Here is a 23,542-nt window from a genome sequence, read left to right as displayed (position 1 = left end):
GTTTGTTTTGTGTACTGGTGCATGTTGAGTCAAGAATGAAGAAGGAAAGCAGATTTCCCTGCTGATGATTGGGTGCAGGGGTGTGGCAAGATTGGAGGGGGCCCTGGGACAAAAAGAGGTGTAAGGGGGAGAGCAAAAGAACAAGCTCTCCCAGCTGGTGGGCCCTCCCTCAGGGGCCCCCAGGGATACTTGGTCCCCCTCACCCTTGTTCAAGTGTTGCTACATCCCTGATTGGGTGAGGGCAACTGTCTGCAAGAGGAAGCTTGCCTGAGCAAGGGCCCACAATGTCACTAAATACAAGAATGGCTTTCTTAATATAAATAAAGTCATGGCTTTAGCCACCAAAAATAAAAAAAGCAAATCCCTAACAGTCCATCTCTCCATATCATTAGATAAGTAAGGCATGTTAATCAGAGCTATTATGATTTGGCATCTAGCAATATCACATTTCCTATATCTGTAGATTTCAGGTTTTAAATATTAAATGTGTGTGTGTGTGTGTGTGTGTGTGTGTGTGTTTGAATTTAAGTATCAACATTTAAAAAAAAAATCCTAATCCTTGCTCATTTTAGGTACCTTTCATGGATATCATTTTTGCATTTTGGTAACAAAACAAAACAAAACCAACGTAGCTGCCTTGAATGTCCTTCCTTCATTAAAAGATTATTTCCTTGTGTTCAGTACTAGGCTGTCTAAATATTTTCTGGCTTGACTATTGTAAATATAAAAATTGATATGAAATCGTGATTTCTAACAATCGCTAAGCCTTAGGCACAATGACTGCATACGAGAGAAGATAGGTGAAAAGTTATAAAAAAAATGTGGTGATTCTGTATTTTAGTTTTTGACTAGGTTAACAGAACAGCTACATTCAGTTATCTGACAGGTGAGCTCTGCGTGTATGCATTTATATGCATACAAAACACATACACTACATTATTTAAGGTGCTTTAAATTACAATGATAAAATTATGCTTTCAGCAAATTAACAGTAACAACAACTAGACTTTCCCCTTAAGTTTAACAAATTTAACAGAAGGCAACACATTTCCCCCTTGGACTTCTAAACCGCTGGACCTGCCACAGATGTGTTGTATGGTTTAAAGCTCAAGATGAAGAATTACAAATTCTTGTTGCAAGCAGCTGTTTTTCTCCCCAGCTTCCTTTTGTTGCTTTTGCCTGTTTACTTCTCAAGCCAAAACAATTATTTCAGTGGGTCTTTATCAAAATCAATGTTTGGTAAATAACCTTAACTCTAACTCTGTTTAAGTCATTTGCACAAGTGACTGTTGTTTGGGAGAACTGAAGAAGAAACCATCTATTTAGATCATTGATAGATTACTTTTGTTGTACATACTACTCTCAATCCAGAGCTCTGTACCTACTCCACTGCATGTAAATTCTTCTTCCATTCCCTCAATGAAGGGAAAGCCTCCAGGTCTGCATCCCTTTGGATGCCTTACGTGGAGCTGCCATTTCCATTGAAGTGAAAGAAGAAACCCTTTTAGGCATAGGAGCTCTGAGCCCACAGGGAACCAGGGGGTTGAGAAAATAGCTACAAACGTCCTGTTTAAAAAACTGGGGTGGTATACTGTATTTACCTGAATATAAGACAACTCTGAATTTAAGATAACCCCCTTTAAAAATAGAGGCTAAATAGAGGTTACACCTGCATTTACCTGAAAGGAACAGGAGATTGAATTAAGACAACCACCCTGATTTCTAACATCAAAGAACTAGTCTTAGATTCAGATAAATATGGTATTTGTTAGTTGTAGATGATAGTCACTTAACTGTGACCCCATGCACATTTTGTCTTTTTGCTTTATACATAATGTAGTGCAATACACAAGGATATTTAATAACAGAAATAAACTATAGCACGAGTACTTGGAAATACAAATGTGTCAGTTTTTGACAAGGCACTTAATAGCCCCAATAATTTTCAGAAGTTTCAAAGCAGGACCTCTTTGATTGTTGTTGTTAAACAGAATACACAGAAAACACACTTGTCATTACATTAGTAAAACGCAAGGCCACTGGAAATGAAGCTCAAGATAGAGGCATTAGTGTGAGCACTGTAAAATTAAGCAAGCTGAAAACTCTTCATAACATTAGTGCTGTACTTCTTTTGGCAAATTATGGGCAGAGGCAACAGGGCAGAATATAGAACAAAAGCAGCTCATGATCATCCGCAGCATTAGGTCGGTTCTGCCTCCCAATGTGTGTTCACTCCCCACTTTGGCTGGGGTCAGTATGTGGCTGGGCAAATGGCAGGATGTGACCTCTGTTGCAGCACAACACCAATGCTTCTTTTCATCCTTCCTTTTGGCACAGAGGTTCTCAACACAGAGCTCAGTTGCATTTGGCGGGAGGAGTATACAATATAAACATGAGGATTTGATTATCTTACCTAACTGGAACATAAAGAGCCCACCTTATTTTTCACGGGTGCAGTATTAATTATAACAGACATACTAGTGCTGGAAAACAGAACTATTATTAGATGTAATCTTCTCTGCAGTCCAATTCATATCCCATCCAAGCAGTGAGGGTGCCGATTCCTGTGGATGAATCCCATGCTGCTTTGTGGCCAGAGAAACAGCAAGAGAAATGGGTTGGCAGATAACATGGGAAGTTCACATTCTAGTACAGTACTATACTTTTCTGGGCCAGAAAATAACAGTGCAGTAGCACTGACTGAACTTCCTACATGATCCATGCATCCCATATGAGCTGGCTGATTCATCCAACACTGGCAACCATCAGATATCCTCTATAATAAAGAGGCAAAGTGTGCGCCCGTGCTGCCCGTGTCTTTCTCGGCAGTTCCCAAGAACTGCTGCATGCCCAGAACTGCCGTGAAAGATACGGCCGCCCAGACACGGGCGGCCATGTTGCCCCAAATGGCCCACCCGCCCTCCCAGCTGCCCAAGTCCGCCTCAACTCCCCCCCTACATGAATAAGGGCCCAAACAATTGCTGCCGCGGCCACCGCGGCCACCCGCCCTCCCAGCTGCCCGATTCCTCCTTCCCCGCTCCCCCCCCCATGATTAAGGGCCAAAATGGCCCATGCAATTGCCTCCGCAGCAGCCGCTGCTGACCGACCACCCACCCTCCCAGCTGCCCAAGACCTCCTTACCCGATTAGGCCCGCAAGACAGTCGGGCGATCAAAAAGCATATTTTGAGAAGGAGAGAGGAGCTCGCAAACAGAGCTCCTCTCTGTGCAAAGCCTCTGTCCGAACTGGCACTATGGACGTAAAGGACGTAATAGGCATCCTTTGCGCCCAAAGCACCAGTTCGGAAAGAGCCTTTGCAGAGAGAGGAGCTCTGCTTGCGAGCTCCTCTCTCCTTCTCAAAATATGCTTTTAGATTGCCCGACTGTCTTGCGGGCCAGGGCAGAGGAGGTCTCGGGCAGCTGGGAGGGCGGTCGGTCGGTCGGCGGCGGCTGTGGAGGCAACTGCATGGGCCATTTTGGCCCTTAATCATGGGGGGGAGCAGGGAAGGAGGAATTGGGCAACTGGGAGGGTGGTCGGCGGCGGCAGCAATTGCATGGGCCATTTTGGACTTTGATCATGTGGGGGGAGGAACGGGAAAGGAAGAATCGGGCAGCGGCGGCGGAAATTGCATGGGCCGATTAAGCCCTTAATCGGGGGGGGGGCAGAGAGGAGGAATCGGGCAGCTGGGAGGCTGGACGGCCGGCCAGCGGCGGTGGCAGGCATTTTTTGGAACGATCGGGACAACAATTTGGCCAAAATGGCCGCCCGTGGGGCCGGGAGAGGAGGGAACGGGAGGTAAGGGGGGGGAACGCTAGCGCCCGTTATTGTAACGGGCTAAAAAACACTAGTTTAGTTATAAAATGTATTAATTGCCTTTTCTTCTAGAGTCATCCAGCATGCTGTATAAACCACTGCTGTACACTAAAATCCCCAACTGCTAGCTATTAACCAGGTCTGTGCATAATCTCAGGCCAGTAATCAGAACTGATGTGATGTGTACCTTATTGGACATTTTTTCATTAGATACAATCCAGTGATAAACTTCTCAGATAAAAAGATAAAATGGGAAACAATACAATAGTCTTGTATTCGACTGAACTGTACTGTGGGGAGGGAACCTTGGCTGAAACCAAGATGCAGGCTCCCTTCTATTTTCTGCATGGAAATATGCTGCCTTTGGGGCAGCCACAGTGGTAGTGTTTTAGAATGCCACTGCTCCCCATTGGTTCAGTTCACAAAAGACCCAGGTAAGAAAGCAATAACATGACATTGTGCCCTTTCTCTGGGGCATTACTTGGTGGTGGAGGGAACGGCCACTCTCTACAGTTATGGGGAGCGGCCAACAATATCATGTTGTGATATTGCTTCCTTACATGGGGCACTGTGGGCTGAATCTATGGGGGGAAGTAGCATAGAAAGTAGCACTGCCACGATACCTGCCCCCTAAACAGTGATTTCCATGTAGAAAATGGAAGGGAGCCTGCTTCTTGGTTTTAGGTAAGCTCCACCAGTGCATCAAGATGATCTACTATACTGGCTGATTCATTACATCCCCCAAACTGCATCAACATGATGCAATAATGATTAGCATTGAATTGGATCAGATTCAGGTATGGATAATTCCCTTAGTGCACTGCCCTATTATTAACTCCTTTAATTCCTAGTGCACAAATTATTCTCAGATAACTATGGAAAAGCAATTTTTTTAATGTGGCAATCCTTTCACTTTGACTGCAAAATGTTAGTGGGTTCATATGGTGAATTCTGTCGATAGCTGCCCAGCTGAAAATTCCTCATGTGGGACTAAAACCAGCTCCTCTGTCTATGCTGGCCTTGGGCCGAAATAAACAAATAAACAGTAAACTCCTCTGTCGTCACCAAAATAAGCTCCATAATGCTATGCCAAGCCTGTTCTGAGTACGACTGCAACCTAACAGTTCCTTCTTATCCCCGGTTAGTTAAGTTAGGAGTTTCTTGCTGAAGTCAGCTATTTAGCAATCTAAAGGGTTTATCTGAGAGGATAAATGTACATAGTTGTATACTGACTGAAGCCCTGATATGAAATAACCCGCTGAGAAGAAATACTAAATTCTTGCGGGTTTCCCCCCTCTTTTTCTCTCTCTTCAAATAAGAATGAGATTGGAGTCTAACAAAATCTGAGCTCTTTACCGCCACTGTTTTTAGTGTGTGTGTGGAGCGGGGTAGGATTCTTTATTCGTAAAAGATCCCATAAGCATTTCATGTAAACATCACCTACTCAAACTCAGCTGGGATCTTTGCCCTATTGATTACAAAGAAAAAGGTCATTGCCACCCAAATTCTTAAGACTGATACCAGCCAAAAGACTACAGGAACCCCCATGTTTGTGTTCTGTTTAACACAAACACTGAGAATTGCCTCTGAATCTCTAAATTATGTCCAGAATGCGAAAGGATCTTGGAAAGCAATGTTTTGGAATTGCTGGTGATTGGTGAGTATTGGAGTGCTTACACATTGTACCAATTCAATTAAGCCTGAAGTAGGTGGTTTTCTGATGTGATTCTCAGAAACCTGTAGGCTACTTGAAATGTGGACTCTCACATCTCTTCTGGCTCGTTCTCATCTTCCCTTTTGTTCACGTAGCAAGGTGGCAAGGAATGCATTGACATGGATGGGGTTGTCAGCTGCTTCACAGCCGCCTCTTCACTTGGGGGGCTGTGGCTTGCTTCAGGGGCATGCAGGCGGTGGGCATCTAGCATTTCCAGCAACAAGTCGTAAAGAGGGACCACATTCTTGCACTTCATGTTGTAGAGGTGCTCCATTCCCTTATTGCTACAGATCGACATAAAAATAAAATCCTGTTACATAGAGAGATCATACTTTCAGGACTGGCTTTACCATTAGACAAGATAAGGCAGCCTGCTTCAGGGAACAGCTGAATTGCCACCATGCAAGTGGTCAATTATGACTTTTTAAAAAACCACTCAGAGGGTGTCACTTGGATGCTCTGCCTTGGGTACAGAATATCTTTGTCTCTGCCTTAAATTCCACAATATGTAGGGCACTTCCAGAGGCTGCAGTTTTTTGCCTTGGAAATGCTGTGATTCCCTGGATCTAACAAGTAGGCCAGATGTGCTTCTTCTCTGTTATGCGGTTGTAACATGCATGCTGACATTTCCAGATTGCCACAGTGCTACCATGTGTATCTGTAAAAATATTCACAATACTGCAGAATGCTCTTTCTTGTGATTGGAATTGGTGCAGCATTGGCACCTCTGAGCAAGTCAGTGGGTTCTAATGTTTTCCCCAGGCCCCTTCTTCTTCCTGCTCCATTTCTAAAACAGCAATACAACTCAAAACATTATTGTATGGTAGCAGGGATGCTGCTCTCTTATACATGTATGTGGTTGTGTGTCTATGTATGTATATTAATTGGCAGAAGATGAGGAGAAAAACAAAAGGAAGACTTAGCAGCCAGCTTTATAGATATCAGCACCGCAGAACGACAGGATGATTTCCTCACTTCAAACAGTAGAGCAGGCCTACATACCTTGTGGACCATCGAGCCAAACATGGCCTCTCATCTCCTTCCCCAGAGGATGGGTATAGGTGTGCGCTCTCTCTCTCTCTCTCTCTCTCTCTCTCTCTCTCTCACACACACACACACACAGTATTTGTGCTTATGGTTGATGACCTGTTTTCCTTGAAGATAATCTTTGCTAGATCACTGAGATTATTTCTAACTCTTGAATTCAATAAGCCTGTTTTTGAAATCATGGTGCGCAATGCAACGGCAGCATTTTCAATCAGCCAGCACTGATGTGCACGTTGCAGGCAGCCCCCGCAGTGTTGCGCAGCTACTTCAAATTGCCCACCCAAAATTGTGCAGTGTTACTTCCACTAGGAACAATGGAAGTAGTGCTGCACAACTGCAAGTATGCTATTTAAGTAGCTGCACAACTACGCTTGCACAACACCACCAGAGCTACCAGCAACATGTGCAGCACCACTGGCCGATCAGCAATGCCACCATCGTGTTGTGTCAATGTGGACCAATGACAGCATTGACAGAAAATCCTGGGTTTCTTTTTTAATCCCATTTCACATTTTAAAATAAGTTTTTTTAAAAAAAACATGTGGATGCTGGGTAAAAGCATAGGCTCATATGAGGAAGGAAATTACTCAAAGCACCCATTGAAATTTAATGCCTAGTTTGTCTCTTTAATCACTGCAACTACTCTGAGTAACTTTCTTCATGTCAGCCACTGAATTTTTTTTTAAAATAATGAATAAAATGCTGGGTTCAGCTCTTAGCCTTCTGAGAAACAAAAGAAACAAAGTATAAAAGAACGCCATGAAAGTCCAAAAAGAAAAATCTCTTTCTTCACTTTTCAGATATATACATTTCAAATGAATATTGGTGCTGATACTCATACTTAGTTGACTACTAGGGCTGTGCAAATAAGTCCCAGTTTGATTTAGGGGCTGCCATGGTGCTTCAGTTCAGTGTTTAGAGATGCAAAACAGATCAATTTGGACTGAACTACTTTGCTACTTTACTTACCAGTAGGAGGCAGACACAGCTGTGGCAATGCAGCTTGAGTCTGAAAAGCATTTCCATGATGAGATTTTTAATTCTCTTCTTGCAGTCTTGCAAAAGGTGCAAGGTCTCCTGGGAATTGTAATACAACCATTTTTGCAACCCTGGAAGAGACTACAATCCCAGGAGACCTTGCAGGATCTTCGTGCATCTTGACCTTCCATGGGAAGGGTAGATGAAACACTTGTGCCCCCAACTCCTTCACTTTCCTACTCAGTGGCCACAGCTGTCTGAAGGTGGCGGGCCCTCCCAGGTCCCTCCACTTCCAGGGGTCCTGTACTGCAGCACAGCAACAGAGAATCTTCTAATTCCAGCAAAGCTGGAACAATATTGATTTATTATGTGGGGCCCCCACACAAGCAAAAAATAGCCCTCGTAGGGAGGCTTAACACTGTCAAGATTGGCTGGCATTAAAAAAAATTACAATAGTGGTCCATTATAGGCCCCTGCCCCCCCCTCCAAATCTCTCTTTCCCTGGGCCCTGTAAAAGCTACAGATGGCCCTGCTATAGACCTGCTAGATAAATTTCAGGTTCCTTTGTCTGAGATTATTCCTTTGTCTGAGAACTTTTGGTTATTCACTGTAACATATTTTGTTATGAAATCTCCTTTGTACAGTGTGCAGAATTTACATGCAATGGCAAAAGACCAATTGCATATTCACTCACCTCATGTGCCTGATGTGGGAAAGGATGAGGAGGAGCTGAGCTAATCGTCTATGCTGCTGCTGCAGGGAGAGGCCTGCTTTAGCCATCAGATGTGTCAAAGTGTCTGTGATTTTGTCTAGAACACGATGAATGTGCTCTTTTTCCTCCATTGATTGTAAGGTGCTGGAAAGAAATGTATAGACACCTGTGGGGGAAAAGAAGATACTAGCATAAAAGTATGAGGACTCCAATACATAGATAATGTATATATTTTCAATAACTACAAACTTTGTTCTTTGTTGAGCATACAGTATTGACCTATAACACAACTGCAGGTATATTTATTTTAGAACTAAATCCCATTGTATTAAATCCATGGAGGGTTTCTTTATATTTGCATAAGCCCCTTCCCTTGTCATGCCAAGAATTCTTGTAAGCTGCTATCAACACAATTTTGGCCTTTTGTAACCCCATAAGGTGTTGGCTCCACCCTTCCCTTCTCCACCCTTGCCTTGGTCCCCGCTGTGATCACAACATGTACATGGGACTGCAGCTCTAAACTGGTTTAACAGTCATTCTTTCTTTCCTAGGAACTGTATTTCTACAAAAATGGGGAAGAGAGGGAATCTGTCTCAGTGGAACAGCATATGCTTTGGACGCATACAGCCAGCCTTGTCCAAAATGTCAGCAGGTGCTGCTGATCAATACAAAGACAATGCTGAACATCATGGCCTGAGTCACTAGAAGGCAGCTTTATATATAACAGATATTTCAATGCCTTACCAAACTACAATTCCCAAAATTCTTTAGGGGGATCCAAAACACTTATAATAGTCAGACTGGCTCAGATTGAGGCATGACATTTATAGTAGATTTAATTACCTAATCAGAGTATGTTAATTGATCTGAACATAACAGATCAGGTAAAATAAATCCATATGGAATATTAGAATTCATACGACTCTGGGCCAGTGTTCCCTCTAACAGGGATTCCCATATGTTGTTGACTACAACTCCCAGAATCTGCAAACAAAAGCCTTTGGAGCTGTGCACACACCCCATTTCTGGTTGTGTGTGAGTTAAAAGTTAGCTTGGAGGAGGGGAAAGTGATTGTGTGGAAGGCAGGTGCAGGCTCCAGTGCTACCAAGCACTTTTACCCAGCATATTACTAAGGTAGGAAGAAGCACCTTCAGAGCCTTTGCCCGCCTCCCACACCATCACGTTCCCTCCTCAGACCTAGCTTTTAACTCACACACCACTGGAAATGGGAAGTGCGCGTAGCTCCCAAAGCTGGGCAGCCAGCTTGTCCTATCCCGTTAACAGTTGTGAGAACAGCTCATTATCTCAGAAAGAATAATGAAGCTAGCCTTCTGTCTTAGCCTTCCCACTCAAGTGGTAAGTGGAAATAAACTTTTCACTCTGATTTCCCCATCACAGCTTCATCTGACTAATGTAAATTTTGGTTACTAGTACTGCTGGATATGACAGTCATTTTGCCACATGTCCTTTTATCAAATAATCAGCATTCTGGCAGTTTGTTTCTTTTTCTTTCTTTTTTGCAGCTGTAGTGCTTGGACTGCAAGCCACAAGACATTAACTCCAGAAAATGCCTACAAAAAATCAGTTGCACTACATCACAATATTTATCGTGTACTTTTGAAGCCAAATTCACCATGTAGTTGTGCCTAAGTGCTGCTGGGAGGCTTTTTCTCTTCTCTCCTGTTAAAGGGAACAGGCTTAAGCCCACCAAGGATCTTCCCATTTAACTTGGTAAATCTGCTTGTTGGTCCCAAAAGCTCCAGTCTAGAGAAAGTTAAGTAATCGTGCTTAAATCCCATATAAATCAATGGGAAAAGTTAGTTGTAAGTAACTTGTTCCATGGAAATAACTGGGAATTAAATTAAGTGTGTGTCACCCCAGTTTTATAATATCCTTGGGCTGTTATAAAGCTAAAATGACCATTAAGCAAAATATATGGGACACCGTGCTACCAAAAAATCATATATCTTCTAGCCTTGAGGGTTCCAGGCCATGATTTACTCCAGCCAAAATACCTGCTTAACCTTATAATTCTGAATCATCAGAGGATGATTCAGAATGCCCACATTTTAAAGCCCTACCCTCAGCTGAGGGAAGATATCAGAGTAAAGACAGAAATACATAAATGCCTGAGTAATGAAACTGGAAAACAGCCAACTTAAAGGTTATAAGGAACAGTAAAAAGGGAGGCTCAGAGTCAGAGAGTAGCAAGGAGCTGTAGAATTGGCTCACACAACCTGGATACTTGCTTAGCAATGGAAGGATGAGGGAGGCATGAATGTCTCTATAGAACAAGCAGTAGAGGAGAACATGCTCAGTAGTTTCGATCTGCCCTAGGCCACAGGGGCATAGTTGCTCTGCAAATGAGGTCCTTCTATAATGGCCTTCTAGCATTGTTGAAGAGAGGCCATGACAGAGAGCCAAAGTGAACTCCCTTTTGTACTTTGGAACCTCCAGTTGGGTGAGGTATGCTGCTAGAGAAGCAGCATATCTAAGCCTGTCACTAATATGAAATTTTGGGACCCTGCTGAGATCGGTTTGGCACTCAATGTCTATAATGCGCTACTTGATGGTTGCTTTTGCCTGATCATAGCCCATGCTGATCAAGGTCAAGGGGGGAAAGGCCCAGAGTAGCTATTTTTGTCTCAGTTGTCTGAATCCAGCTAGATTGGTAATCATCGCGTAGGGTTAGGGGGGCAAGACCAATTGGGCAAAAGGATAGTTTGAGCCAATAACAGAGAATGGCCATCCACACCCTAGCCTCCGGCTTGATCAGGCCTGTCTCCAGGCACAGAGTGGCATTGTCCAACCAGTCAAGCCTGGGGGGTCTGTGCTGCTAAGTGCTGAATTTCAATTGTGGGGTAAGGAAGCTTCATGATTACAGTACTATATGCATTACTGGAGGAGTTAGAGAGTGGGAGAGTGTAAGATCTGAGGTGGCCATGGTACAGTGCTGTGCTCCATCCTTATTTCTGCTCCCTCTCCCCTGATTTTTTGGATCATTTTTGAGGCTCCATAACCTAGCCCCCTAATTCCCATAGATGCAATGCCTCGTTATTCACGGTTTTGTTACTGGAGGTCATACGTGAGGAATGGAACCCCCGTGAATAACAAGTCCACCTGTATTCCATCTAATGAGTGTATCTGCCCCTGTGATGTGGGAGAGGTGGAAACTATGGGACATGTTATTTTCTATTTCTACAAATTTATTTTGTATTTCTATTTCTTAAAGAGTAGCTAAATTTTGCTCTGCTGCTTGTACAACTCATCATACGAGGACTAAAATGACAATCTAAATGACAGAGCACTGTTTCCTTAAACATTATGTTAATGATTATGCATGGTGGTTCTGTAGTTTTTTTAATGTAGGATTATGGTGTATGTACAAGTATTTTCTGCTGGTCTATTTCTGTAATAACTTACTAACTACATTAAGTGGGTTCAACTTTCTTCAGAGTGCAGCCCTTGAATACAGTGCAAATTGCAATGCTCAAAAAAGTGTGTTGCTATATAACTTCTTTCAAAACCACAGATTTGTTTTGTAATTCAAAGGGTTAATTTCATTTTCTGCAACATGAAAGAGTCAAATAACAGTTTGTGACTGGGCTGATGAAATACTGGTGCTATCCTTGCAGCAAAAGACAAGTTGTTGCCCAAAAAGCTGGATAAAGTTTCAGAAATGGTATCAATGCCCTGTATTTTGCAAGTGCAAACACAGAGAGGGAGGGTGAACATACCACTTTCACTTTGGCCAGTGCTAATCCTCCCAGCACAGAGATTAATGTTCATATTGCAAAAACTCCCATTCAGGCTTGCACAACTTGTGACCCACCAAGTTTAATGCAGTTCGCAAGCCGTATAGTGTCGCCTGCCAGATTCTTAACAGACAGAGCCCTTCTCCCATTTTTGTGGTATTTATTTATTGTGTACTTAATATATTTATCCTGAATTTCACATGAAATACCTTCCAAGGCAAGTCAAAATAAAATTTTAATAAATCATAAATCTGCACATTAAAAATTGATCAATTCAAAACAGGACAAAGCCAAACACGTTTTTAAAACCAGCATCAATAAATACCAAGGATTTTTTTTAAAAGATTCTGCTAAAGTCCTCTCAGAAAAAGAGCCATTTTAAATATTACCAAATGAGTGTCCCCTCAGATAGTGTTCCACTGGTGAGATGCTGCTGCCAGAAACCCCTTGTGTCTGGTGACTACTGTGTGAATTTGGGATAATGGTGAGCCAAAGAGTTGCTCTTAAAGCCTGCGCAGGGTCATCTGGGCATAGGCGGTCCTTTAAGTACCCTAGTCTCAGACTCTGTAGGGCTTTCAAGGCACTTTGAATTTGCCTGAAAACAAACCAGTGACATTGCTGCAGAACAGATGCAAGGCTCCATAGAATGGGCTCCCATGTGCATTCAGGCAGCAGCTTTCTGACTATCTGAAGCTTCCAAACTGAGGTTGTCACATGTCCAGGATTGGCCTGAACAGTCCAGGAACCGGACATTCTGTCTAGCATGTAGGACAAGTGTCATCCTGGACACTAAATGTCCAGGAATCTAAATGTCCAGGAATTTGAGTGGAGGGGCATTTTACTCCTTTTTCTGGTGCTTCTCTCAGGCATTGGAGCTACATGGTGTCACTGTTCATATGCCCCATATTCTTACCGATTTTCTGGCACCAATGCTGCCAACTGGCTAAGTTGACTCTCTGTATATGGCTCATTCAACCCCTCCTCTTCTTTCTGGAGCACCTCTAGAGTTAGTGAGGGTAGAAGTGGTCCCCTGGACTTCTCTTTGAAGTATATGGAGCCTCCCTTTCTCGAGCGGCAGTGTTAGGGTTCCATTTCTTTCTAGAACATCCATCGCCTGATGCAGCAAATGCAGTTTTGTGTGGTCCCTGCTTAGCCAACAGAAAGTACTTCCTGTGTGGAGTATCAGGGGGAAATTCAAGGAGCGACAGGCCTTAAAACAGAACTGTTTGTGTTATAACATGAAAGATGAAGCTCTGCAGAACAGGCCTGCTCAACTCTCCCCCCACCCACCAGATGTTTTTGGACTACAACTCCCACAATCCCCAGCCACAGATTCAATAGCCAGGGATTATGGGAGTTGTAGGCCAACATCTGCAGAAGGGCCGAAGTTGAGCAGGACTGCTGCAGAAGCTCGACCCTCAGCTATATAGCTCCCAAAGCTATATAAGATCCTAAGCCTCTCCTGTGTAAAGAATGCTATAAGAAAAAATGTGTCAAAGAGCTGCCAAGCTCCACTGACAAGCACTCTTTCCAATCCCAATAAAAAAGTAGGTTTTTTAAAATCCTTCCCCCACCCCGCATGCTTTTGATGATTGTGTTCAGAAGTCTTTCCAATGACTGTGGCAACCCTATTCAAACCATTTTCAGGGCAGCCTCATGAAAGCTAATTACAGTAGTCTAACTGGAAAGTTACCAAAGTATGGGTAACTTATGTTAGACCAGCTTTTTCCAAATAGGGCCAAAGCTGATAAAAAGCACACCTGACCACTGACATCAATCCCGGCGCATACCCTAGCTGCCAACCTGGTCCTTCATGGAGAGTACAACTAGAAGAAGATGTACCTCACCACCAAGATTCTCATTCTTATTATCCCAGAGTAACCTCCATCTTGTCTGGAATAAGTATTGGCTTGTTTGCCATAATCCAGACCAGTATGCCTTCCACTGCCTCCATAGCATCAGTTTATTTAAATGATTTGTTCAGCTGGTGTTATAAGCATACTGATGGCACTGCAGCCCAAACCTTCAGTAATAAAGTAAATATTATGCAGAGAGCAAAAAGAAAACATTTAGCCAGGTCCAGATGTCTGTATTATATTTGATCAGTTGCAAGTAGGGATGTGCAAAAAGGTCCAACATTGAACGTGTTCGATGTTGAACTGGTTCGGTTTGACTGTTCAGGGTTGAACCGAACCATCACCTGTTCGGTCCGACCCTGGACTGAACCCCTCTGGGCGTTTGTGATTTTTTTTAAAAAAATTCTTTTCTTTTTTTTACACTTACCCACTTCGGGGAAGTTGTCCAAGGCAGCGGGAGTGGGGGGGGTCCATAGAGGTTCTCCTCCCCCCCCCCAGCCTCCCTTATTCCAGGATTTTGGCCTTCCCCTCTCGGTGCGGTGGCCATTTTGGAGGCCACCGTGCCTGCACAATAGGCCTTTGCATGGCCTACCATGTGTGCACACAGGTGCATACCCCATTCTCCTTTTTTCCCCATAAGATAAAACAGGTGTGGCCAGCTGGAGAAATTCTCTTTCAAGCATTCAATAAGTGCATAGAAAGGTACATAAGAAGAGGTTATAGTATACTATTAAGAACTCTATTTGGGGGTGGGTACAGCTAGATTCAGTGACTTTGCTCTTCTCTTGATCAGTTCTGGGATAGAACTGTAGCAGGGTACAAGTAACTTTATTCAAGCAGTAGCCTTTTGTCTGGTTCTACACCTCTACTCTCAGCTAAACCTGGCTGATTACATGAATCGTTGGAGTGTTTGAAGATGCTTTGCTAGGGCCAGGGTTCTAAGACTGTTTTGCTGGTGCAGAACATCTCCATTCCACTCATATGAGGAGGCATATAGGAGGAGACTGGAAAATTGCAGAGGAGCACCTAGTCCACAGTAAAAGGAACATGTAGGATGTGTATACCATGGTGTGTATTCAAGTGCATCATGATGTGTACTGCCTTCTGATGCATTTCAAGTTACTTTGATCAAGGTGAAAGGGTTTGCTGATTTATCTGGGCTACATTAGCCTCTGTGTTTGCAAGCCGTTCTACCCAGGACTGTCTTGGTTTTCACCAACTCTTTGCCTACCATTGCTTTTCAAATTAAAATAAAATTCACAAAGAATATTGTTCCATGTTGTACTCAGCTAAAACTAGATTTGCCATCACATCTCATATATAATAATTGTGATTTCTTTATATCGAGAGGGGCCTCCTGCATATCCTGTGCAGAATGCTGATGCCACAACAATGTGTGCTCTCTGTTGCTCTGACTACAGCAGTCTGTTCTTTCACTTAATTCTCAGGGAGTAAATAAGAGGAAAATCTATCTATCTATCTATCTATCTATCTATCTATCTAATTTATACCCTGTAATTGAAAATGAAATGCAACCCCCCCCCCCCAAGTACCATATGACACACATTTAAAAGTATAAATGGGAGATGACTGGCCAGTCATTTGTCCTAGTCAAGAAGGCTTATGGGTTAGAGCAGATAAACCGAGTATAAATCAGGAATGTGATGTTCTGGAGCAAGAAGCAAATGCCAAGGCTTTATTTTTAAAAATAATGGCCGACATGTTGTGCAGCATTTTGGCAATGATGCAAACTATGTCGGAACTGCTGCAGACTTATAAGGCAGACAGGAAGCTGTTGAGAACAAGTGGATGTGCAAGCAGCACGACCGGAATTACTCCCATTCACCACAATGGGAATTACTGTGGCAGCACTGCTTGCACAACTGCCCACTCTCAACAGCACTGGGGCTGCCTTGCATGTCCCCAACACAGTTTGCAGTGTCATCATGATGGTCAATGTATCCAAAGCAAGACAAGGCATGTTGTCCCAGGGCACATGATGAAGCCATCTTGCTTGTAACCACAGAGCACCTAGAACACTTCTATATTCTCAGAACAAAAGTGGTAGCAATAGTATATTTGAACGTTACCGGGTTATATCCATAGTTATGCTCACATAGGGGTTCTGCCATTAATCGTGTTTTGTAAACATTGCATAAGAGCTAGTGCAAGGAAGAGTTTGAAGAACAAAGTAAGCATCTATAGTATCCTCCACAGCGTAAGCCCCACAATATTACGTTTATCAGTGGTGGCACTGAATATTGGGAACTCCACATGCTGCTCTTGCCTTGGCATCATCTCCTTTAGAGATTACAGCCAATATTGCACATGACTAGTGCAAATATTTCTTGCACTAAGAGAAGGGCTCTGGATTTCTTTTCTTTTTTCTCACCCAAGCACCTTGCACTGCTAAAAAGAGCTTTTCTATGAGCACAAGAGCCTTTCTACGGACAGAAAGGCATCTTTGGACACAACCCATTCAATTATCAAGTATATCGCACTTACCAGAATTGAGTAGAATAATGGATTTAAGGCACACAAATTCTTCCCCCTGGACATTCATCATTCGAAAGCGAGAAGAAGCGGCCAGAAGCATGTCGAATATTTCCACAAAACCCTCAACACACTTTCCTTGATTCCTGCAAGAACAAATCAGTCTCTGAGCCTTATGTTTCTATTTGTAACTCGTTGACTATAATCAATGTTCACACTAACTCTTTCTTCTCTGCTGTTTTATTTACTTGCCATACATCTCAGGTACATTTATTTGAACCCACAAATGATCTTACACCTCTTTTTAATCGGTGTTTCCCATTATGCTTCTTATATTTAGTGTTGACACTAGAATTGTTGTGATTCTTTCATCATGCTCCATTTTGACAGAATGCTGGTGTGCAGTGCCAATGCCGACTCACCAGCCTGTTTTTACAGAGAGGCTTTCATGTGATGCCACTTAATAGCTTTATATATTTCACAAATAATTTCACTGGTGTTAAAAACCATTCAGAGGCAATACTTTCCCAACCTGCTACATGTAACTTGCAAAAACAAAATACATTTGTTTTATTTACAATATGTATATGCTGGTGTGTTGGGGCAACTGTAATGCGATTCAACATATTTAATAATAAAGGGAGGACAGAGCTATGAATGTCTGAAGAACATCATTCAGGTTTAATGGAATTCCTATGGGTATGATCCAGAAATAATTGAGCACATTTAAGTCACATTGATTTCAAGGAGAAATATACAAGATTGTGTCCCACATTTTTGCTAGGTAGCTTTTAAAAATAAGGCTGCTGTAAAATGTTACTGTAAGCATATCCAGTTGCATACACCTTTTCCTTGCTTGCTCTTCATGTTACTTAAAAAAATTGATTTAAGAGCAGTGGATGGTCAGATTCACTTGTAATTAAATACACAGAGTTTGACCATTCTTACCTACTTATGAGGCAACTTTCAGAGCTCTCTTTCTAGCTGTGTGTGTGTGTGTGAACTTTCCCTGTAGACTTCTATGGGGATTTTCACAGGAAAAAAAGGAAGGAAGGAAGAATTTCTTGAAGACAATCTTCTACCAAATCAGATACCAAAATTCTGAAGGTTCCAGCAGACCTGGAACCAATATCTGTGATTCCGGATTAGATTCAGCTCATGACTGACTCAGACGGAGCCCAACCTGTTGATTAGGCGGTGGACTGACCTGCTCCTGACCAGATATGCCCATCTGGCTGTCAGAATCCTATCAAACAACTCTGCAACAACTTTAGATTATAGTCTCAAATGAGTCTGTGGGGAAACAGTTTTAACCCCTGAAGGCAGCATGGAAGCTGTAGCAGGAGCATGTCCCTTTCTGTCGTGTAATTGAATTCTTGCAATCTTAGCCAAAAGCTTTGGGATAGATCTATGGAAATAGTCATGCCATAGGGTCCGTAGCTCCTTCCCAGAAATTCCCCCCTCTTCCCTCTGCTGGCTGCTATGTGAGTCTCCAGAATCCCTCTGTAGGGTGGGATTGCATTTCTGCTAAATCTGACTCTACAGAATCAGAAAAAGATGGAAGTCTGAGTTCAGGCTCGCATGCCTCTTATCATGACCAGATCTCACACTGGAGATGGGAGAAAATCTGGAAGAAGATGAACAGTGGTGTTTCTGATGGCACTTATGCCTGGAGTGGCCCCCCTGAAAAGGTGAGCCATTTGTGCTTCCTCACCCCTCCCACTTTATGTTTATTTTTTGTAGGAAGCTGGATGGGGGAGTAGCTCCTGTGTTTAGTGTGTGCTTCTGAATCAGCTACTGCTGCTCCTCTTACCTCTTTGGAGACCATGAATTTGACCCATAATAGGAACCTAGGGTGCACTGTATCTCCCATTAATTCTGGATAAGTTGCCGGGGGGGGGGTGACGACAAAGGAATACTACTCTACTTCATTCTACGTCTATGTCTTCCTCAAGAACTAAAAGGGAATCAACATACAGCACTGTAGAGTCCACAGATGGGGCCGAAGAGTCCACAGATGTCCCTGTGCTGTTACTGTCTTGCCCAAAGGAAAAAGCTAGATGGAAACCTATTCAGATCTCTATCAGTCCACTACTGTGCCACATTGTGTCTCAAAACTGTGCTGCATAGGCTGGTGCTAATGGGCCAGCCTGTATTAGGATCAATGGAGAGCCAGCCCCTCCTTCTCACACTGTGTGTAACATATTATCTACTTACTCATTCGTTCATTCATTTATCATGTTTATATCACCTGATATATACATCTCTAGGTGGTGTACAAAATTTAAAATAGTATAAAAGTCACTGATTAAAATCTACAAAACACAATAAAAACAATAGAATAAAACAGTTATTAAAATGAATTATTAAAATAAATTATAATTCAAAGCCTGCGAAAACAGGTTAGTCTTGAGAATCTTCCTGAAAACTAATAGAGAAGAAGATGCTCTCATTTCAGGGCGAGCATATTCCAAAGCCTTGGGGCAGCTGCAAAGAAAGCCTGGTCCCAGGTCACCACCAGATGAGCCAGTGCAACCGTAACCTGACCTCTCCAGAAGATCGTAACTGGTGGCAGGGTTCATGACAACAAAGGCACTCTCTTAAATATTTGAGCTTGCACAGTACATTTTTGATGCAAAAAACCCTTGACAATGGTCTATTTCGTATGTTAACAGTATACAATGCAAAAATATCTTAATAATTAGATCAGAACCATTGCTGGCAATGTAGGAAAACATTATGTTTTCATTGTGCCTTTCTGGCTGCTAATGCAGAGTAGTGCAGCCTCCAGAAGTGACCTGAAGGTCCATCAAACCAATTGTCTTCCCTCCTACAAGTCCCAGGGAGGGGAAGAACATAGGCTGAATGAAGTGGGAAAATAAAAATAAAAGCCCTTTGCTTGCTTGCTGAATCCACTGCCATCTTTGCACTTATTCTCTGGCAAAAGGTTGCCTATAGGGATGTGCACAAACTGTTCATTCACTCTCAGGAAAGCCCATCACTGCCTCCAGGCAGGCATTTAGGGAGATTATGCCTTCTCCCAATGAAGTCAACAAGGAGAAAGAGATTTGGATGTCATCAGCATACTGATAACACCCTGCACCGAATCTCCTGATGATCTCTCCCAGCAGCTTCATGTAGATGTTAAACAACATCGCAGACAATATGGAGCCCTGAGGGACACCATATGAAAGTTCAGATTTTGAAGAACAGTCTCTAAGAGACACCAACTGGAATCTGCCTGTGAGGTAGGAGCAGAACAACTGCAAGGCAGTGCCTCCCACCCCCAATCCCCTCAGACATTCCAGAAGGATACTATGGTCAATGGTATTGAAGGCTGCCAAGAGATCCAAAAGGACCAACAGAGTCACACTTCCTCTGTCAATTCCCAGTTGGAGATCATCCATCAGGCTGACCAAGGCAGACTCCAAGCCATAGCCCACCAAAAAGCCAGTTTGAAATGGGTCTAGATAATCAGTTTCCTCCAAGACTGACTGTCTCAATTGTGTGAGAGAGAGCAACTTGTGCCAATGAGTTTCCTCCAAGACTGCCTGGAGCTGAGAGGCCACCACTGTCTCAATCACCCTGCCCAGCCATGGAAGGTTGGAGTCAAGCCAGTAGGTACTTAACTCCAATGGATCCAAGGCAGGCTTCCTCAGAACCAGTCTAATGATTTCCTCCTTAAGATAAGGAGGCATCCTACCTTCCCTCAGAGAAGAGGTGGAAATTTCACCCAGTTGGTGCCCTGATGCTTTTATTTTTGTTACATAAAAGTACAGTGAAGTATTTTTAAATATGTGGTTGGTGAGGCTTCCAAATGGCATGATTAAGAGCAATTATTTACAACTGCTGCGCTGTTTAGCCTTCTAAGTGAACATCCAAGTACACAGTCAGCACTTGAGCAAAGAATGTTTGTCAAAGACTGAAACCAGTCTGTAAAGTAAATCATCCTGTTGGAAGGTGGCTTCCTCTGCTAATGCAGTGGTAAAAGGTTTCTATTTGAGTCCTCTGGTTATAGGTTGTTATTGGAATAGGTTGAAATAGCATAGTGATCAAGTGCAAAATATTATGTGGAGAACACAAAGATAATGCTTCATCAAGTGTGTCCTGACAATCAGAGCTTTGGTAATGTATATGCACACACAAAAGAGATCAAACAAACAGCAGTCCCTGTTTTTATGCTACTTTTTCACACAGAGAGAGAGATTCAGATACTGTAAGTCTCCCACAAGGGTAGCTGTAGTAGTGTGTAGTTTCATCTTGATATGTGCACTGGAAGGTCAGCACAAAAGAAAGACTCCTCTTCCTTTATGGGGAAAGTAACCTAGATTATTATTGATCATACATATATTGCACTTTAACACCACATGAAATACAATCTTGTTTCCTGAACCCTAACTGTGAAATAGACTGACATTTTAAGTATTACAGAAGGAAAATAGTGATTGAGAGATAAATGATTTAGGGAAAGTGATCTATATTCAACAACTAAACTAGCATTTGAAATAATTATCTCCCAAACTAAAACTCTACTCAATTGAACACACTGGCTTTCACACTAGATGTGATTGTCAATTAATTCGAGCAGATTGGATTAAATGCTCAACATTTTCTACCATGATACTATCTTCCTACTATTTATTTTTACATGAAGAAAAATGATATACCCAATGAAGGGCAAAAGTGGTCTTATCAAGCAATTGCGGAGCTATTATCCTGGCTCCACATAGCATCTGAACTGCTACATTATGTTTCGTGTGGCAGGACAGTTGATACCATTACGTCAGAAAATATTGACCAAATATTGACCATATGGAGCTGGTTGAGAACTTGCTCAGCTCAGACTCTATTTATATCTATGTAACCCACTTTGGAAACTTTTCATTTTTCATTTTTCTTTATTTTATATTGCACTCATCCTCCAAGGAGCCCAGAGCGGTGTACTGCATACTTAAGTTTCTCCTCACAACAACACTATGAAGTAGGTTAGGCTGAGAGAGTCACTCAGCAAGTATCATGGCTGAATGGGGATTTGAACTTGGGTCTCCTCGGTCCTAGTCCAGCACTCTAACCACTACACCACACTGGCTCTTGTTGAAAAGCGGTTATATAAATATTCATCGTCACATTCCAGCAACCGACTGAGGCTCAGTTTGTGGAATGACTGAGAGGGCCTTTTTTGCTGAGGTGTACAGACTACAGAATGACCTACCGGGGTGTGTGTGTGTGTGTGTGTGTGGTCCACTCATTGCCTGCTTTTAAGAGACAAGACGGTTTTGTTTCAGAAGGCATTTTAAGTTATGTTTTTTAAATGTGATTGTTTTTACTGCTTCTGTTTTAATTATTTATCTGTGTTTTGTATTATATTATTTTGTTGTATTGTTTTTTCTGGATCGTTGTGTCTGCTTTTCAGAGAAAGGTGGCATATAAATATTTAAAATATATGTCATTTTATTGTAATTCCACTCATTGTATTCATTTGCACTGGGGGGAAGAACAATGTACCTGATGTGATATAAGCAATCAAAAGAGGAACATTGGTGATACATTATTATTATTATTATTATTTATTCGATTTCTATACCGCCCTTCCAAAAATGTAGTGTAATGGACTTTCTCCATTTACTTTACAATGCCATGTTTGTAGCATCAGTTCATGGTCCTATCAGCCTCCCTCTATTGATGCGAATGTTAACGGACATAAAATCATCATCATCATCATCATCATCATCATCATCATCATCATCCCCCAGTGAGGCACTACCTTGGCGTGGTTGTGGGGCTTGTGTGCTCTGAGGAAGGTGAGAGCTATGCCAGAGGTCCAACCATACTGGATAAGTCTCACCAGAGGAGCCAGACAAAGAGTGCCTCTCCCATCAACAATATGGTGAGACGTAACTTTAATAAATCTATACTGGATCGGTCGTCGCCCGGGTCAACAAGGACCGCACCAGGTGCTATAGTCCCTGGACATCTGGTGGCAAGTGGGCAACAGGACTCAGGATCTTCAGCTGAGAAACCAGGGCTGGAGACTGCAAGGTTACTGGAAGAAACATCGCTTAACCGAAAAAAGTATACGAAAAATGCCAACAAGGAAATCATGATCTGCTATTACAAGTCTAGTCCAACTAGAAGAGGTTATTTAAAAAGAATGTACCAAATTTGGAAAGAGAAGCATCCAGATACAGAAATCACAGAACAAAGGCTAGCAGACCAGAGAAGATTCATCATAAGAAATAAAGTATTCACAGGAGTTGAGCTGGAAGAACTGCAAAGAGCAACACAGGCTCAAGATATGGAAGAAGAATTAACACCAATTGAAGAAGTTGCTCAGGCGCAGGTGGAGGAGGTGTTGGAAATCGAGGATGCCACTGTTGCTGAACTGTTTCAAAACCAAAACCAGGCAACCACCCCTTTGCCTTCACCTCAAAAACCTGAATGCCATTTAACAGAAAAGCAACAAGAACTAAAGCAAAAAATAACTGAGCACATGAACCAAACAACCACCAGGGTTCGACTTCCAGCTCTAAAAACAGTTGCCAAAAAACAACTTGCTCAGGCATTAAAAGATGTCAATGCTGCACTTGCAGAGATAACAACCAATAATTTGCAAGAAACAAACCAACTAATATACAGTGCAGCAACAATAACAACACAAGTGCTCGGATATAAGATCAGTGGACCTGTAAAAAAAGAAAGCAGTACATCACCTAAATGGAAGATTAGATTAGAAAATAAAATCTCCAGGCTTAGATCAGATGCTAGTAAATTGAAAGATATGAAAGACAGGAAGCTGAAGAATGAAAACACCAAACAGTATCTGATCCAAAAATACCACCTAGATTCAAGGAAAATTAGAGAAGTCCTGGAAATAATAAAGCAGCAAATAACAGCAGTGTCAAAGAAGATTAGCAGGTATGAAGCCAGAATTACACAACACAGGCAGAATCTCCAATTCCAGTTGAATCAGAGACGTTTCTACCAAAGCATAGAAGGAGAAACTGCAAGAAACCTAGAAACACCAAATAAAGAAGAAACAGTGCAATTTTGGGGGGAATTATGGGACAATCCAATAGATTATAATAAAAAAGCAGGCTGGATGAAAGAGGTCAAAAATGTAACCAACAAATGCAAGATCTAATAATAACACCAGAATTAATAAGTGAAAGAGCAAA

At 42.4% G+C, this 23,542-nt stretch overlaps 2 protein-coding genes across 11 annotated transcripts in view; one reads left to right on the top strand and one right to left on the bottom strand.

Moving 5' to 3' along the window:
• Positions 1-23,542, bottom strand: part of ESR1 (estrogen receptor 1) — a 340,324-nt gene that overhangs the window by 1,777 nt on the left and 315,005 nt on the right. For 4 of the 5 annotated variants that reach the window (XM_053292689.1, XM_053292697.1, XM_053292714.1 and 1 more), the window contains exons 7-9: positions 16,380-16,513; positions 8,246-8,429; positions 3,496-5,810 (exon numbers count right to left, since the gene is read on the bottom strand). In XM_053292689.1, coding sequence (XP_053148664.1) covers positions 5,576-5,810; positions 8,246-8,429; positions 16,380-16,513 — 553 coding nt within the window. In that variant the 3' untranslated portion in view covers positions 3,496-5,575. Of the gene's footprint in view, positions 1-3,495; positions 5,811-8,245; positions 8,430-16,379; positions 16,514-23,542 lie in introns of those variants that run through there. The other variant, XM_053292723.1, reaches the window with a different exon arrangement.
• Positions 1-23,542, top strand: part of LOC128343527 (uncharacterized) — an 81,978-nt gene that overhangs the window by 33,803 nt on the left and 24,633 nt on the right. Inside the window, exon 2 of one of the 6 annotated variants that reach the window (XM_053292783.1) lies at positions 17,913-18,058. The exons of the other annotated variants lie outside the window; for them this stretch is intronic. Within the exon in view, the coding sequence (XP_053148758.1) occupies positions 18,005-18,058 (54 nt within the window). The 5' untranslated portion in view covers positions 17,913-18,004. The remainder of the gene's footprint in view (positions 1-17,912; positions 18,059-23,542) is intronic. 6 annotated transcript variants of the gene reach the window in all.

The sequence above is a fragment of the Hemicordylus capensis genome, chromosome 1 (genome assembly GCF_027244095.1).
Source record: "Hemicordylus capensis ecotype Gifberg chromosome 1, rHemCap1.1.pri, whole genome shotgun sequence".
In the NCBI taxonomy this organism is placed as follows: domain Eukaryota; kingdom Metazoa; phylum Chordata; class Lepidosauria; order Squamata; family Cordylidae; genus Hemicordylus; species Hemicordylus capensis.
The sequence above is the reverse complement of the archived record's forward strand: the minus strand, read 5'-3'. Positions and strand labels throughout refer to the sequence as shown.